General features: G+C 37.6%; 1 protein-coding gene across 1 annotated transcript in view; it reads left to right on the forward strand.

The window, feature by feature from the left end:
- Window positions 1-19,349, forward strand: part of LOC127445557 (protein sidekick-1-like) — a 317,499-nt gene that overhangs the window by 214,610 nt on the left and 83,540 nt on the right. Inside the window, exons 17-20 of the mRNA XM_051705711.1 lie at window positions 216-352; window positions 6,667-6,814; window positions 14,379-14,519; window positions 16,184-16,365. Coding sequence (XP_051561671.1) covers window positions 216-352; window positions 6,667-6,814; window positions 14,379-14,519; window positions 16,184-16,365 — 608 coding nt within the window. The remainder of the gene's footprint in view (window positions 1-215; window positions 353-6,666; window positions 6,815-14,378; window positions 14,520-16,183; window positions 16,366-19,349) is intronic.

Here is a 19,349-nt window from a genome sequence, read left to right on the forward strand (position 1 = left end):
TATAGAACTAAAGATTGTTATTTATTAGTGGTGCTTGCTATTACTATAACTTATACTTACGGTTAGGTGTTTAAACAAGCCCCTATCCATAAGTATTCATGGATCCAGTTGTGCTACGGAAATGACTAATGAGGAGAGATTAAAGTGTTTCAAAGTGTTTAGATTTACAATCAGATAGATTAGATTGTTCTGATTATTTCTCTTTCTCTTTTTAGAGAGCTTCCTCACTCACCGCGTAACTTGCAGGTGGCTCTGAATGAGACAGACAGCAGGACGGTTCTTCTGTCATGGGTTCGTCCATTTGATGGGAATAGCCCTCTTCTGCATTACATCATTGAGCTCTCTGAGAACAGTAAGTGTGTGTGCGTGTGCTTTTATGTGAGCTTTGGCATATGGTTTATTAAAGTTAATGTGCCTTAGATGCAGCTTTCAATTAAGCTGTTTTGCAGCCAATCTGTTCAACTAATTCTAAGGCCTTTCCCATTTTCCTCTCACTCTATTCCTTCCTGAGCTCTAAAAACAGACAAGAGACATTAAAATGAGTGAAAACAGAAGAGAAATGGAAGTGTATTGTAATCGAGGGTTGTGGGAGAAGGTTTGTTTTCGCTGTATTGAGCCAAGACACTGTTACATGAAGATGAATGTAAGAAGAGATAGTGATGGGAAACAATGAGAGAGAGAGATTGATTTGTGTATTGTCAATGAAAGACATTGAAAAATGTGGTTGGGCAGAGGTGCTGAATGTTTGTAATAAACACCAAGATCTCTCTCTCTCTCCCTCACGCACACATTTGAAAGGAATAGTTTACCCCAAAATAAAAATTCTGTAATCATTTACTCACCATCATGTTGTTTCATATGAATTTCTTCGTTCCATGGAACACAAAAGGAGAAATTCTGAAGACCATGCTTGTCGCTTTTTTCACCTGCAGTTACAATGAATGGGGACTAAAGCTTCCAAGCTTCAAAAAGGATGTGAAAGGACAATAAATGTATCATTAAAGTGGTCTATACAACTTGTGCACTGTATTCTAAGTCTTCAAATGCCATACAATATCTTTGTGTGAGGAATAGATGTAAATGTAAGTCATTATTCACTGAAAATCTTAACAGCTGCCTTAGTTTTCCTTGGCGCGCTCATGAGAATTCAGTAGCAATGTTCGATTTGTGAACGAATGTGAACGAGTCTGATCTTTTCAATGAATCCATTGATTCAGTTCACAATTCAGTTCACAAATTCAGTTCAGCATCAGTATATAATGACTTGGGACAGACTAAAATCTTGGAAACAGATTTCAGTCTGTTTCTTACTCAAAGCTATCGTATATCTTCAGAAGACTTGGCATATAGCGCACAAGTTGTATGGACCACTTTTATGATATTATGGTGTTTTTGCTTCCTTTTTGAAGCTTGAAAGAAAAAGAAACTATAGGCAACTATTTGACATTATGTGGTATTGTGCGTGTATATTTTTCTCTTTATTGGCATTCATATGCATCTTGTGGCTGACTACTTGCTGTTCTCGTTGTACTTTATATTAATTATTCCTACAGTTCTCTTGGGTCTGCTTGAGTGATTTCACAAGTAATATTGTTCATTGATCTGCTTCCCATAATTTTTAATGTACTACACACACACACACACACACACACTGAGTGTTGTGCGTAGTAACACCTCCCGAATAAACAACAGCCCAGTCAATTTCATCATTTGTTAAACCTCTGTGTAGAAAGAGATAATTCAAATAACTGACCATAAATCAAATAAAACAAGGAAAATAAAAATAGCAGTTTATTCAAGAAATATATACTTTGATGCAGCAAGAAAAAGTCTAGTATGAGACAAATAAGTCTGGTGTTGTCTGCAATGTTTTTCATTACATTTAAAGGTAACACTTTACATTAAAATGTCTATGTTGAAAGTGATCTCATTAGTATTCATTGTTGTGTTAGGCCGATATTGTTAGAAAGGATGAGACAAAAGATCCAAGTGCAGAGGCAAGGAACAGTTTATTTATTAAACACAGCAAGAGCTGGTGAAGCATCATGGGTACCCGGCACCGGCTGCAGCGTGGAGGAGTAGAGTGTGTTCGTAGGCTTGTACGCGTAGTAGAAGTGTAGAGTGCAGATCAGCGAGGAATCCTCTGGAGAGTGGTGTGTTCGTAGGTTTGTGTGTGTCTTGGTAGTGCGAGAAGCAGATCCAGTGCAGAGAGGTAACCGCTGAGGGAAACTCAGGAGAAGCGTCGAGGCAACAGGCTGGAAGGTAACCACAATCCAGACACAAACAGTGAAGACTGGCAACCAATACAGAGAACATGATACAGGACTATGGCAGAGAGAGAGAGAGTGGTAAATAACAATACTCAACAACAATCGAGCAACAAACACAAAACAGAGTGAGGTAAATGTAGGCAGGGATCTAATAGCGATCAGGTGCCACTCGCTCGCTGAAAGCTGTATCGATCAGCTTTCCCATGGAAACAATCAGGGTTCCCATGACAACACTGATTACACGAGCCAGGGGCACCTGTAAACACAATGTAAAAATGTAAACACTTTCTCCCAAACCCCTGTGTGGGGTTTGGGAGAAAGGTTAAAAAATATATGCATTCCTGTTGACTGTATTATGTCATTTACAACTAAAAATACAACTTGCTTTTGGCACCATTTCACCTTAACTGGAACAAACCAGCGGACTCACTAAGACTGTGACAGTGACTGTGACTGTGACAGAATTTGGGCCCCAGCTTACGAGAGGGGAGTCGGAGATGAATGTCTTTAGCAGACAACCAGACCTTCTGCCCGCAGGCGTAAGCTGGAGGTTTAGACCGGTGGTGGTCTGCTGACTTCTTGACATGTGTACCAGTCCGGTGGAGGGCTTTTCTGGCTATCCGCCAGGTGCAACGGCATCGTTGAATAAAGGCATGCACAGAAGGGACCTGGATGTCGGGTTCTTGGTGCAGGGAACAGAGGGGGATGGTAACCTAGGCAACACTGGAAAGGTGATAGCCCCATAGATGATGACGGAAAGGAATTGTGGGCACACTCAACCCAGGCTAAATGAGAGATCCAAGAAGACAGATTATGGAAAGTGATGCAATGCAGGGTCTTTTCAAGCTCTTGATTCGCCCGCTCCACCTGCCCATTAGTCTGGGGATGGAACCCAGAGGACAGACTTACAGTAGCCCTCAGCTGTCGGCAGAATTCTGCCCAAAACTATGACATGAACTGTGGTCCCCTGTCAGAAACCACATCGACCGGGAGGCCATGAATGCAGAAGATGTGGTTAGTGACTTCAACCGCTATCTCCCTCGCTGAAGGTAATATGGGGAGGGGGATAAAATTAGCTGCCTTCCAGAAACAGTCCACCATGGTCATGATGACCGTGTTGCCATGGGATGGGGGAAGACCAGTGACAAAATCCATGACAATGTGGGACCAGGGTCTCGAAGGAACTGACAGCGGTTGGAGGAGTCCAGCCGGAGGCTGACAGGCAGTCTTGTTAGATGCACAGAAAGGGCAAGCGGACACATATCGGCAAACATCCTGCGCTAGTGATGGCCACCAGAATCGCTGTCTAATTAGCGCCAGAGTACGAGCAGCCCCTGGATGGCAGGCAATGTTGGATGAGTGGCCCCACCGGAAGATGTGTGTCCGGACTGAACGAGGAGCGAATAACAGACCCGTTGGGCATTCGGCGGGCAAGGTGGTGTTAAGCAGCACGGAACGGACTTTAGACTCCATGTCCCAGGACACCATGCCCACCACCCGAGAGATGGGAAGGATGGTATCCGGAGGGGCAATGGAGGTGCCGACTTCAAAACATCGGGACAGGGCATCAGGCTTGGTGTTTTTAGAGCCCGGACAGTAAGACAAAACAAATTCAAAACAAGTAAAAAATAGTGCCCAACGAGCCTGTCTGGACTTTAGACGCTTAGCTCGTCGGATATAATCCAAGTTCTTATGGTCGGTCCAGACCAAGAAAGGTACCCCCAAATCCTCTAACCAGTGGCATTTGCTAATGAAATAACGAAATTTGCGAACCCCAGAAACCTTTGCAAGGACTTGCGGGAATTTGGGGTTGGCCAATCGGAAACTGCTCTGACCTAAATCGGATCCATGCGCACTCCCTCGGACGAGACGATGAACCCCAGGAACAGAAACAATTGCACATGAAAAGCACACTTCTCCACCTTAACGAACAGTCAGTTCTCTAGCAGTCAATGAAGCACCTGCCTGACATGCTGGACATGGTCCTTGATATTCTGGGAGAAGATCAGTATATCGTCTAGGCAAAAAAAAAAAAAAAACGCCCCTGCAGGGGAAGAAGAAGAGCGGATGAGACCGGCTGCCAGAGAATCATTCATGTATTTATTCATGGCCTCCCTCTCGGGAGCAGATAGTGAATATAACCGACCTTGTGGAAGAGAAGTGCCAGGGAGCAGATCGATTGCGCAATCGTACGGGTGATGAGGAGGAAGGGTCGCGGCGCAGGACCGACTGAACACCACCTTAGATCATGTATGCCTCAGGTACTCTGGATAAATCTGCTGGTTCATCCTGAAAAGACACACAAGACTGGACAGGGGAAACAACAGAGTTAAGAAAATGGGAAAGATAATAAGGACTTTCCTTGTGAAAAGCTAAGAACAGAGTTGGTTGACCAGTCAAAGTGCGGATTGTGCATTACCAACCATGGATGCCCAAGTACCACCGGTGACGAGTGTGAGCTTTTACTGGGCAGTTGGCAATGATGTGACCAGGACCAGCACAATAGAGACAAAGTCCCTTGGACATGCGACGCTGTCTCTCTTCAGGTGAGAAGCATGTCCTCCCGTTCTGCATGGGTTCCACCTCGGACTGCTGTTCCGATGCCCCGGTCGCAGGAGGAAGGTAACGGTCAGCCGACGTAGGGAGTGAAGAGTGACATCGGCAGTGTCAAACCGTGAGGCGCTGGTCAACTATAATGGCAAGATTGACCAGGTCGTCAAAACGGGGAGGCAATTTCAGAGCATAAATCTCATCCTGGATCGTATCTGACAAGCCATCCAGGAACCAACTCCAATGAGCTCCATCATTCCAGTCGCCGGATGCAGCAAGAACTCAATGGCATACAAACCGGACAGAATCCTAGTGGCTTCACGACCATGGGCAGATCCCTCGAACACTCGAAGCAGCTCAGCTGAGAAATCCTGGAAAGACGAGCAGCAAGGGTGGCGATTCTCCCACATAGCAGTTCCCCGTTGGCTGGCCCTCCCGGTCAGGAGCGTGATAACGAAAGGGACCTTGATTGCCTCCATAGAGTATGTGGAGGGCCGCAGCAAGAAACAGAGTGAGCACTGCGTGAAGAATGTGCGGCATAAAAGTGTAGAGTGCAGATCCGCGAGGAATCCTATGGAGAGTGGTGTGTTCGTAGGTCTGTGTGTGTCGCGGTAGTGTGAGAAGCAGATCCTGTGCAGCGAGGTAACCGCTGAGGGAAACTCAGGAGAAGCATAGAGGAAAGGGAAGCAACAGGCTGAAAGGTAACCACAATCCAGGCACAAACAGCGAAGACTTGCAACCAATACAGAGAACAAGATACAGGACTGACTAGGGCAGAGAGAGAGAGAGAAAGAGAGAGAGAGAGAGTGGTAAGTAACAACACTCAACAACATTTGAGCAACGAACACAAAACAGAGTGAGGTAAATAGGCAGGGAACTAATAGCGATCAGGTGCCTCTCGCTTGCTGAAAGCTGGAGCGATCAGCGTTCCCATGGAAACAATCAGGGTTCCCATGGCAATGCTGATTACGTGAGCCAGCAGCACCTGAATCATCAGAGGAAAAATGCAAACTGGAACAAACCAGTGTACTCACCGAGACTGTGACAGATATAAAATTATTGGCTAGGGATGACCAATATTTAGCCATTTTGAGATATCCTCATCGTCAATGCCTTGTCAATGGAAAAGGCACATGTTCTTGCACTTTCTTTTAACAATGTTTTTTTTTTTTTTTTGAGTAAAATATGAGTGGTTTGAAATAAATACAAATAAATAAAAAAAGGCCATAGGGGTAATGTGTACTGTCCCACAAGTCAAAATTTGTATTATATGATCGAATCAGAAAAATAAATAAATATATATATATAGAGTTTTAGGTTGAATAATTTTTTTTTTGTTATTGTAGTTACAATTATCTCGGAGACCATGGGAGAAACCCAATGGTGACCGCGACTCTGGGGCTGTATTTTTGCGCTTAATTTACATATTTACTCCACTAATGGTTAGGTTTAGGGTTGGGTTTTGGGAGAAAGGTTAAAAAATATATGCATTCCTGTTGACTGTATTATGTCATTTACAACTAAAAATACAACTTGCTTTTGGCACCATTTCACCTTAACAACACTTTCTGCTTCAGTCACTGGGGGCAGTGATTCTAATTTTAGTAAGCTCAGACCAATTTCAGCAGCAGAACTGTCAACCTCCTGTCACTGAATTCACAGTCTAATCAGTCTGCTCAACCCCACCACAACTGCACAATGTCTTTTAACTTAAATCCTTTTAGACAAATGTCTTTTAACTTAAATCACAAATGTTTTTATTTACAATATGAACATTGTAATGTAAAGTGAGATCAATTTAAAAGAACATGGAAGAAGATTTTGTCCTTATTGTTCTGCTTTACAGATTCTCCATGGAAGGTGTACATGGCTGATGTTAGTCCTGCACTAACTAGTTTGTTAGTCAGTGGTTTGACACCAGCAAGGACATACCAGTTCAGAGTGTGCGCTGTCAATCAGGTGGGACGTGGACAGTACAGTGCAGAGACGAACAGGTAAGAACCCAGAAGAAACTTTTATTGCTCCGAGGTTGCTCTTATCTCAGGAGAACTAACGGCGTTCTCAACTATGTTTCTTTGAAGTATCACCTTTGTCTTAGATGTTTCTCCTAAAATTACGTTGGAGAAACAAAAGTGGGCACAAATGTGAATAGCATACCTCAGATAATGGAAGTATTTGATAATATAGAAATATATTGAGTTCATATTGAAATCTGACTTTTGATAGTATCTTGGCAAATCTGAGCACAGTTTGAGCTATTGTTGGAATTTCTTCTGAAACATTTGCAAAGGACTCAATTTGCTCCTCATTTAATCTCATTGATGGCTAGGAGAAACAGTTGGCACATTGAAGATATATCAGTTGTGATTTTTCTTTCCTATGGGCAGACACACACATAGTTAGTCAGTTAGTTAGACAGGAAATGGAAGGGCAAGATTTGAACCCTATCAAAAGAACAGTTGATTGTAATTGAATTACGTGAGTGCTCCCATCTCTGCCTCTGATTGTGAGCCATTATGACAATGTAGACGCAAAAAAAAAATCTTAAAAATCTTCAAAAAAAAAAATCCTATAAAGGTGTGAGAAACTGCTTTTTTCAAAGCTTATTCATCACGGGGAAAGAATGTCATATACAAAGTTGCCTCTAGGGAAGGACACTTCAACATACAGGCCTTTTTGTTGTTTGTTCTTTATTTTGTTTTTTGTGCATGTGTTTTTTCTCTTGTATAAATTGGCACACATCACAATGAATGCATTCTAAATCAAATTGCTTAAAGAACTTTAAAGGCCAAAAAGTTAAAATGGCTATTTTTCAAGCCACAGGTGTAAAGCAAATGCACATACCAAACACACTTTGCGAAACGACAGGCAGAAGGTCTGCTCAATCTTCAAGGGCATGTTGAAAAAGGTTGCCATGCTGTTCTCTAGATCTTAGCTTCTATTTGAAGCCATCCTCCTTTAACTGACACTGGTGGTGTATTTCAAACAGTGCCAGTTCAGCTAAAGTGTTCCCTGCTGTCATAATCATGTGAAAAGCTAAACTCTTTGGATTCTTTTTATTGACTAATCTTTGGTGACTGTTCTTATGAAAATATAGGATAACTACTGTACAATGTAAACAAGGTTTTTTTTTTTTTCGTAAATATGTACTGTATATAAATATATTATACTTCAGGTGTTACTGCCTTTTGAGAACTTCAGTAAGATTCATGTAGACTTACTACAAATATTAGGAAGGATGCATTATTTTATACATTCACTCAAAAATAATAATTTTAAGATTTATGCATTTCAGTTTTGTAACAAAATTCCATCAAATTGAATTGAGTAATCTTCAATAAAATAAAAAAATAAAATAAAATAAAAAAATAAAAAAAACGAAATTTTTAAGATATATTAATTACATTTTGTTAAGCATTAAAACAGTTCAATTGGATGTCAATGTGTACATTTTAAAAATAGGCGAGTATATACAGTATATATATATATATATATATATATATATATATATATATATATATATATATATATATATATATACACTCACTGACCACTTTATTAGGTACACCTGTACATCTACTAATCCATGCGATTATCTAATCAGCTAATCGTGTGGCAGCAGTGTGATGTATAAAATCATGCAGATATGAGTCAGGAGCTTCAGTTAATGTTTACATCAACCATCAAAATGGGGAAAAAATGGCATCATTGTTGGTGCCAGACAGGCTGGTTTGTGTATTTCTGTAACTGCTGATTTCCTGATATTTTCACGTGCAACAGTCTCTAGAGTGTATCGAGATTGGGTTACTGTCATCTTCCTGTCAGCTTGGACCAGTCTGGCCATTCTCCTGTCATTTACAAGCCATTTTCGCCCACTGAACTGCCGCTATAAATATAATGTTGTAATAAATGGTAACCTGCAAATGTTACCTCAAGGAGCTATTTCTACTCGATCTAACCCTTAAAATGACATTTGTTGGGTTATCCTAATATATTCAGGTTGATACAGTGATGTTAATATTTTTTAACTTGAATCAAGCCAATCAATTTAAATGTTACCAAAGGAAGCATATTTTTTCAGAGCATATTTTTTCAGAGTATGATGACTGTGTGCTTTGTGCAGTGATTTGTTGCAGATGAACACAAGTGTGTAATATCACTGACAACAACTCAGTATGCAATGTCCCAATAGGTAAGTCAACCATGCATGTTAGCAACATTGGAAAGACATTTGTAACATGCAAAATCAATGGGGCAAAATCTCTGCAACAACTTTTTTAAACTCAAAACTAGGTCAAAAAAAAAAAGAAAAAGTAATCCACTAGCTAACGTTCGTGGAAAATTAAGCAAATATTTAACAGACTACATAAATCCATAGTTATTAAAAGAACAGATAATGTGTGCCATTTGGTAATTACTCAATTAATTTTAATATGGCCAGTTTCACCATCTTAATGTTACTCTTTGGTGAGCAACAAGTCAAAAGGAATTGCTTAACATAAAGTTGAGGCCAAGTTTTAAATGTACAGTATAGGAATTGTGAGATATACTGTGGGGTCCAAAAGTCTGAGACCACTTTTGAAAATTTTTCAATGCATCTTTGAATTTTTCATTACAAATTGTACTATACAGCATAACAAGCATAACAATTTTGTAGCATAACAATTTTAAGTGAAAAGTTAATTGAAAGATGAATTTCAGGATTTGATAGTGTTTGGTATGTCCCTTTTTTGCTTTATTGACAGCATACACTAAAGCAGGCATGGACTCCACAAGTTTGTGCAAAATCTGATGATACATGTTATCCTAGAATAATCTGAGAATGTTCTAAAGAGCATCTTGCATGCTTCGATAGAAGCTAGGAAATCTGATCTTTTGTAAGAAGGTGTTAAAATGTTCAATGTCACAAATTGCTTATTTGATTAGTGAGCAAGAAACAGTGCACTAATTGTGTTTATTTTCATTTTCTTTCTCTCCCCATATTTTCTTAGATTTGGTTAATTTCCAGGTTTAAATTAGATTTTGAATTCCTGAATTTCGATGCAGTCCCTTAATTTTGGACCCCGCTGAATATTAATTTATGCAAAGTGTATTACGAGTCCAAGTACAGTGGATTTTTAAAGAAGTTGCAAAGAAATCAATCAATCAGTAATTTATAATATATTATAAAGACTTGAACTCTTAAAGATTAGCCATCCAGTAGAATTAGTAATTGTTTTCCATCATGACTTGAGGCCTGACCCAAGACTAGTTTCAACTTGAAACTTAACTCTGATATGCAGAACTGTGATTTGGACCCATGTCTGGTTTCTATTTCATTTGGGAACAATCTGGTCTAAAATTTGATAAGCAAATAAATTCCGTGGTAAAAGGTGGCTTTTTCCATCTCAGGGCCATTGCCAAATAGAAACCCTTCCCATCTTTCAAGGATCTGGAGACTGTTATTCATACTTTAATTTCATCCATACTGGATTATTGTAATTCATTGTATTTGGGGCTTTCAAAAGCTTCATTGTCTACAGTTAGTATAAAATGCTGCACTTAGACTCCTGACTGGAACTAGGATGCATGTCAGTATTTCTCCTGTGATGGCCTCTCTTTATTGGCTTCCAGTTAAACATAGTATTCAATTTAAGGTTCTTTTCACTGTTTTCTGACTGTGCTTTCTGATCGTGCTTTCTCTGTTGCTGCCCCTCGCCGGTGGAATAGTCTGCCTCTACACATTAGATCCTATGCTACTATTGAGACTTTTAAATCTTTTTTGAAAGCCCATATGTTCTCTGTTGCCTATGTGCGTACCTACTGTAGATGTATCATAATTATATTTTATTCATGTTTTATTGTGTATGTTTTTCAATGTGGCTACATTTTGATATTCATACGTTGATTGACTGATAGAAGGTTCCAAATTGATGTTTTAGTTAATAAGAAATTGCAGGAAATACTTCATCATTATTTTACAAACATACAATTACATGTACACTGGTGGCCAAAAGTTTGGAATAATGTACAGATTTTGCGCTTATGGAAAGATGTTGGTACTTTTATTCACCAAAGTGGCATTCAACTGATCACAATGTATAGTCAGGACATTAATAATGTGAAAAATTACTATTATAATTTGAAAAAATGTTTTAGAACTTCTTAAACTACTTCAAAGAGTTCTCATCAAAAAAATCCTCCTCGTGCAGCAATGACAGCTTTGCAGATCCTTGGCATTCCAAATATGTGGCTGTCTTGTCAGACACTTCTCACACACCTTACAGTCTAGCTGATCCCACAAAAGCTCAATGGGGTTAAGATCCATAACATTCATTTCCAATTATCTGTTGTCCATTGTCTGTGTTTCTTTGCCCACTCTAACCTTTTCTTTGTGCTTTTTCTGTTTCAAAAGTGTCTCTATTTACTGTTGTACATGAAACTGGTGTTGAGCGGGTAGAATTCAATGAAGCTGTCAGCTGAGGACATGTGAGGTGTCTATTTCTCAAACTAGAGACTCTGATGTACTATCCTCTTGTTTAGTTGTATATCTGGCCTTCCACATCTCTTTCTGTCCTTGTTAGAGCCAGTTGTCCTTTGTCTTTGAAGACTGTAGTGTACACATTTGTATGAAATCTTTTCAAGCATTGTATAGCCTTCATTCCTCAAAACAATGATTGACCGATGAGTTTCTAGAGAAAGCTGTTTCTTTTTTGCCATTTTTGACCTAATATTGACCATAAGACATGCCAGTCTATTGCAAACACAAAGACAATGTTAAGCTTCATTTAACAAACCAAATAGGTTTCAACTGTGTTTGATATAATGACAAGTGATTTTCTAGTACCAAATTAGCAATTTAGCATGATTACTCAAGGATAAGGTGTTTGATTTTATGGTTTGATCAAAAATGACATTTTTCAAATAGTGATGGTGCTGTTTTTTACATCAGTAATGTCCTGATTATACTTTGTGATCAGTTGAATGCCACTTTGGTGAATTAAAGTACCAATATCCTTCCGAAACAGCAAAATCTGTATATTAGTCCAAACTTTTGGCTGCAAGTGTAAGTTTTACACATTATAGTTGATAAAAAAGTAGTGACTAAATGTGGCTAAACATAATTCAAATCACCAAACCTGTGTGTATAATCACTTATCTTTCAAGCTGAATGTTTCATTTGAAATGATCAGTGGTAACAAGAGGAATAGATGGAGAGGAAAGAGAGAGAAAAGATGAAGAGGAACAGAAACACAAAAAATCAAATATTGATGGCGAGGGCACTAATTAAAATTTGAGCACCTATCTGCTTTGACCTCATTTCCAATTAATGCCTGGATCTTCATCATTTATATGAAAAATTAAAATAACTATTTCTTTTATACTTCTTATTCATTTTTTTGGCAAAGTACCTTCAAAGGAAGAGTGCAACTTATAGAATATGTAGATAAGTACAAGGTCTTGTCATTCAAATGTGTTTCATATGTATTCGGCACACTTCAATGTTGATGTCAAACTTTTGTTTTACGTATTTATTATTAATAATATTTACAGCTTGACCTGGATTGGTCAACTTAATGCTGTTTTTCAGAGAAAGGTCTATAGTCATTATGTATACATTAAAGAGCCTACATTAATAATTATATGAATGTACAAGGGAATATTTTAGGTTCTGTAACTGGATACCATTTCTTTTAAGGTTTCTTTTAAACTTTTTTGTTTAGTAACCCTTTTGCCTTTAAATGGTCCTGTGGTGTGGAAAAATATTTTTAAAGTAAAAATATTCCTTGTCCCTCAATTAATATGAGATCATAAATGCTACATGCATAATACTGATAAGATAATTAGTAAAATGCTTTTTTTAAATAGTTTTAAATGTACAGTAGCATAGCATGTCACACCGCAGGACATCACTGGTCAACTTTCCAAAAGTATTTAATTTAGACTCCCATTTTAACTACATACACCCAAAATTACATAGCCAAAACATTGTAAATTTTAAAGTTATACAATTGTATTAACAGCAGAATTCACATTAATGACAAAAATTAAATAATAGGTGGTATTAATAATGCCATCTGTTCCGAATTGCCCAAGATACAAAATGATGGACTAAAATGAATATTTCTAAGCCTTTAAAATTGGTTTAGAATGCTTATTGTTTGTTTGACAAAACATCAATCAGACTTAACTTTACCGCAAGTTTGCACGCTTGAGACACTTTAGGGCTTGACCACTTAATCAAGCTAACAACCTTTAAACTGCAGATTAGAGCAAATAATTTTTTATTGCCCGCTTTGGCAATCTACAGTTTCCTGAATCCTACAGATAGACTTTGAGTTCAAAGCCCATGCTATTGATCAAATTAAGAAATTAAAGGGTTCGCTGAATTACTCTAATGGGGTGAATCTAAAAGAGATCTGTCAATTTCTGTAGTATATATTAGAAACATACAATTTTCTAAAGCCAGTTCATATACTGAAACGTTATTTTGTTTAAAAATTATTTTGTTATATATTTGTATTTGAATGCTTATTTTGCTCTCGTTTGATTTGGAAAAATTATTCACATCAGAGGGAACAAGAGAGCTTGATGGCAAGTTTCTCAGTAATCATAAGTTATTGTTAATATTTCTGTCAACTGAAAATGCAACAAAGGTAGGCCACCTGTTTGGCTCTTTTTTATTTATTAATGTATTTATTTATTTATTTATTTTGTATTTTTGTTGCCAAATTTAAAAACCAGACATTGCTTTTTCAGGCTTCATAAAGCACATTTCTGAGAACATATGTAAATTCAGCCACATTAAAAAAAAATTTAAAAAAATAATGAAAGTCATATGGCATTTATTTTAAAGAAAGATTCACTTTTCAAACAAAATATTTAACAAAAGGATTATTTTTAAACTGTAAAACAATTGTATATGGCTACTTTTAGGCAAACATCAGTGAATCATATATGTAACAAACTACACCTGTTACTCCGCTATAGGACATCTGTGTGAACTTTAAAGAAACTGGCTTTATACTTCTACTAAAATGACCCTGGAACCAGTTGGTTAAAAGCAATTGTAAATATGGCTATGAAAAGTAAAGTTAGTTCTCAGAAAAGGTCTAGCATCATTTGTTTGCATGCCACTTGATATTTTGTTATCTAATGCAGTTTAATATATACCATTTAAGTGTCCATACTTCTTGGGGTCTGTGTTAGAAACAGGCTTTTCTGGCTTTAAAACGCTGAAGGTGAAAATCACCTGGTCTGATTCCCCTTAGTTTGGTTTTGTTTCCAATGAAATAAGCTCTTTTTCCAGGTTTCAATTATTTTAAAGAACTAAGTGAAATTGAGGTTATTTCAGCGAACCCTTTTACCACAGCAGGGTCAGTTCTAAGTTATTCCTGTTCTTTTAAAGACTTTTCAGACATGTCAGAAAGATCAATTTCTCTCGCTCTAGCTATACTGGCTAAGCCCAGAAGGAAACTTTTAGTAACTATGGATGCCTCTGAGAGAAACACTGAGATAAGTTTCCAGGGTTGACGTAGTTCTCTTTTATGATGAGGTTTTTCTGATTTTATCTGTCAGACTGATGCTGCGAGAAGAACCACCCAGTGCGCCTCCAAAAAACATTGTGGCAAGTGGTCGAACCAACCAGAGCATTATGGTTCAATGGCAGCCGCCCCCAGAACCACAGCTCAATGGAGTTCTCAGGGGCTATGTGCTCAGGTAAGTGTGTGTTAATGCACATGTTTTGCATGATTGTGATAGTATATATGATTTCACTATTTTAGAATTAGGCTTCCCTTCCCTAGACAAGGGAAGTGTATTACAGGTTATTGAGATACATCATTCATTTGTTTAGCATAAAATATGGATTGAGTAACCAAATGTTTGCTAAAATTGCCTGTATTGTATCGATTTCATTCTGTTTGTTGATTTGTTGGTCTCTGTGGGAATAAACGTTGTACTTTTCTGTACAAGCCAAGTCGTAGGATTACGATTGCACCATATCGTACAAATTATTACAAGTTGCCATGAGACTATGTTGGAATATCTACATATAAGTTTCCCACGGTCATGGTAAACTTGGAAATATCAGTTAAAAGTGTGATTTCCAGACCTGGAAATGTCATTGAAATTCATAAAATCTTAAAAGTTGTGGAAAAGTCAGGGAAATTTCTATCGTGAAAACTCATTTTTCTAGTTGCTCAGCTCTGCAGTCTTTCATTGGCTTTAAATTGTTCTTTGTGAGTGCAATATCTCTAAGATTATATTTTTTAAATCCTTATCAAGAGTGTCTAGTAAAACCATGGAAAAGTTGTGGAAATTCATTACTCAAAAGGTGTGGGAACCCTGTATAGAGCTACTTTCTCACGCTCTCTCATACACACATATTTTAATGTACTGTAATAAAGTCTTTTGCTTTGGATTCTAGCTGTAAATCAACAACACAGCTGAATGGATTTGATATTACCTTCTAGCCCTTATCAATAAATCTTAAATAACTTAATGAATATTCCTCTAAAACCAGCTTCTGATGGTAGCAACATTTCACATTGTTTCTAGCTGTTCTGACCTGGTCATTTTTGGCCATTAACTGGTCCAGACTTGTCCAAGCTGGTCAAGATGTTTGAAAGCCTTTGGTTGTGGCTGAGGTCAACGTACTATTAGACATTTGGGTCAAGTGGGACAGAGCTGGTACACCACCAACGACCAGCAACAAACCATGTCACCATAATATGGAATGACCTTTGAACACCCCTAACCCCAAGTATTAAACTTCATTGTATAATTCGTCATTTGCTTAATTTGTTAAGGACAAGAATGATACTTCCAATTGTGCATTGAGCTGAGACTATTTCTTTTCTAAGCCAATCAGAGACACGATCTTCGTGTGGTAGACAAGAACACTGGCAAAAAAATTACTAAAATAAAATAAAAAAATCCAATAAATGTAGAGGAAGTGACACAAGCCATATCTATGGACCAGAATATCATAGGGGTGGGCTCTTTAGACTTTGGCCCATAAGCAACCACCTATCAGTGACATAGCTACCACCCATAACACCCTAGCAACCATATGTTAAGATGCTAAAAATCCTTGAAAACACCTTAGGCTCCACATAGCAATTGAACTCCACTCCCAGAAGTTGCGTAAAGCCAGCCAATCAGATTGGAACTGGTGATTTCAGTCAACTATTGCCATTTTTGTATATAGATGCTCAGTGAATAGACTATGAGCAATCTGATGTAACACCACTTGCATGTTTTTTTAGAAAGAATTTTAAAATTTAGATGAATTAGCAAGTGTTTTTGAGAATGTTTGTGTTATAGGTCGAAAATCAACTCCCAAAAAAACATCTAATCCTTTCTCTCCCCCTCCCACTCAGGTATAGATTGGCGGGTCTGCCTGGTGAGTTTCAGCTGAAGAATATCACCAGTGCAGAGATGAATTACTGTCTGATTGGAGAGCTCATCATCTGGACGCAGTATGAGATCCAAGTGGCTGCCTACACTGGAGCGGGCCTGGGATTGTACAGCCAGTCTGTCACTGAGTACACACTGCAAGGGGGTTAGACAGTCACACACACACACACACACACACACACACATATGCAAATACACAAGCACTGCATTATTAGCCAGAACATTGTTCAAAACAGTGCTCTTTGAATCTGGTGGTTATCAGGGATTAAAACCCTTTGATGTTTAGTGGCACGTGTTTATAGGGGTCCAAAAGAACCTTAATTCTCATTGAGTTACCGATATCATAAAGGATCTACAGTAACTATGGGAACCATAAAATCCATTAGCTGGCTTTACTGCACAGATTGGCTATATGAAAGATTGTTCCTAAAAATTTATGGACTCCAGGCAAACAGTGACCGTAGCCCATTAATTTATCTAATTTGCTTCATGGGTGTGAATTTGTCTGTATGAGTGTGTGTGTGCGTGCAGAGTGTTCTGAGATGCTTGAGCTATGATTATACATATTATTTTAAGCCATTGTAATAATACTCCCGCAGAGACTAATAGACTCCTGCTATTTACTTTAAAGACCCCATGAAATCGCTGAACAAGGGTACAGTAGGTTTTTTTTTTTTTCATGTGTTTATGTATTTCCTGTTGAGACAGGACGTTTGGGCTAAAGACTGACCAATATTGTTTAATAAGGACTGATACTAGGGACTAAAAACGGAATCCTATTCAATTGCTCCAGAGTGAAAATGTTATTTTAAAATGCTGGTAAATGGTTAATATTGTTCTGACCAAAGGGTTTATCCCAGTACATTTTCAGAATTACACATTTTTCTGTTGTGAAAAATTGAGGCTTCTGTAGTAGAACATAAGCATGCACCTTGATTCTGAAAGGAACCACAAGTTTAAAAACCAGTGTTAAAACATTCAGAATCATTCAGCCTGCAATGTTTTATTGATTTTAGGTGTCCAAATGAATATTTGAAATATGTGAAATGTTTTTGGTATATATTTAATATTAAGAACCCATTTATTGAAAATGCAGTATTATATAAAGGATATTGTATACAGTGCTTGTTATAATTTGTTATGATATCATCCTGATAATTCCCCCACATGGGAAAAAATTTAATAGATTATTTTTGCTTATTTTAAATGAGGCGAGTACCTTATTTTGAGCTTGATTTTTCCAAAACAGGTGACTTGTTTCTCTTGTAAGATCTGACTACACTGCAACTGGTATATCACCCACCCTTAGCACAGAGTACTGTCATTTAAAAAAGAATATTATTGACCATTCTTTAGTTTGTTCTAACTGGTTACCAATTGGAAATGAGGCTGTGGAATGCTGGAACCGGAACGAAAAATGACTGTTTCTGTTCAGAATGAACCAAAATGTAAAACAGTTTGTTTTTGACCCTTGACTGATACAAATACCAATAACGTTTATGTTTAAGTGAACAATAACTGATATGCAGAACTGATTTTTAATTAGTGTTCTTTTTCTGCTTTTTTGACACTATAATTGCTTGGCCTAAATGTTGCACAATAAGCAATAAAACATATAAATCCATTAAATGGAGCAATTTATGGCTAGACCTTATATTAAAGAACCGATTAACGATTAAGTCAGAAAAGAAATATTCAGAACCTATTTTTAATTATTGTTCTTTCTTTTTTTTTTTTTTACAATCATTGCTAGGTTTAAATGTTAACACACACAAAAGAAAACAGAAATCCATTAAATGGCTAAATTAATTGCTAGACACGATATTAAATATACAATGACCTTTTTAGTAGAAAAACTGATTATCGGTAAAACAATATTGGTCAAATTGATTATCCGTGTATTTCTAATTTGGGAGGGAAATACTGAAGGTAGTCCCTTTTTTTAAATACCCAATAGCCTTTAGTTTACGCTACAACCATGAACCATGATTTGCTACTAGTTGGAGGCAAGTGATATTGTGTGGAAGGACGTTCTCATTCTACAGTGCATTTTATATGTAGTCCAAGATGAGGCATTAATATATTGGTCAGTTTTCCCAGAAGTGAAGACTGTACATTTTAACTGCATATATCTGCTAAAAATTAATTTGGTTGGAGTACATTAGCATGTAGATGACCTCAAAGCTAAAAAGCATCATGCTTTTGTGCTTTGTGTGTATGTATGTGTGTGTGTGTGGTCAAGAGCAGTGCATTTTTGTCCCTGCACCAGTTCAGTTATACGGACACAGACACACTAAGGTAACCTTGTGCCGATGTGTTATTGTGTTTAAAATGAATAGGGCAGCAGGACAAATCAGAGTGTCCAATCCAATTGAGCAATATTTAATCTGTACTCAACTCGCCAGGCCTGACCTTAAAGAGGCCATCTTAAGCACATTAAGTGTAAGCAGCATTGAGTCTTTATGGAAATATGATCTCTTTCTTTCCACCGCACACTTGTGCCTGCTGTATAACACTGATAGGCTAAAGGAAGACTTTGGGTACTAACCATATTTCGTTCATGTGTTTATCTTTATCTGTACCTGTGTGAATGGTCATTTTAAATGTAGTATGTACTGTACAGTATATAACTTTGTGTGAATGTATGAAAACAGGGGCAGGCTTTGAGTAAACATTTACATTCAGAAACCAGGTACACTGAAAACAATGGAAAGCAGCTCTACTGAAAATACTAAACCAGTACACTTAAAATCAACTTAATACATTTATGTATGAGATGAGAACATAATCATATTGTGTAAAGTCCCAGTAAAATTCAACACAGTCATTAAAAAGTGATATGAATACATTGGTATGAAATGATTAAATGGATTCAGACTTCTAACGGATAGTGTCACTCAACATAATTGTTACTGCTGCTCAGTTGACTTAATTAAAATGAGTAAATCCAACACATTTCTTTATCATTTGGTATTAACTTAATTTCATTGTGTACAATCCATCTATGTTTACTTAATCCAGTTGTGTTGGAACAATGTGAATAATATTTGTTGCATCAAAGTATTGCTGAAACCAGGCAGGGAATTTGCATTACCCTGCATGCTTTGCATGGGACTGGATTGGGAGAGT

The sequence above is a fragment of the Myxocyprinus asiaticus genome, chromosome 8, assembly GCF_019703515.2.
Source record: "Myxocyprinus asiaticus isolate MX2 ecotype Aquarium Trade chromosome 8, UBuf_Myxa_2, whole genome shotgun sequence".
Classification (NCBI taxonomy): Eukaryota; Metazoa; Chordata; class Actinopteri; order Cypriniformes; family Catostomidae; genus Myxocyprinus; species Myxocyprinus asiaticus.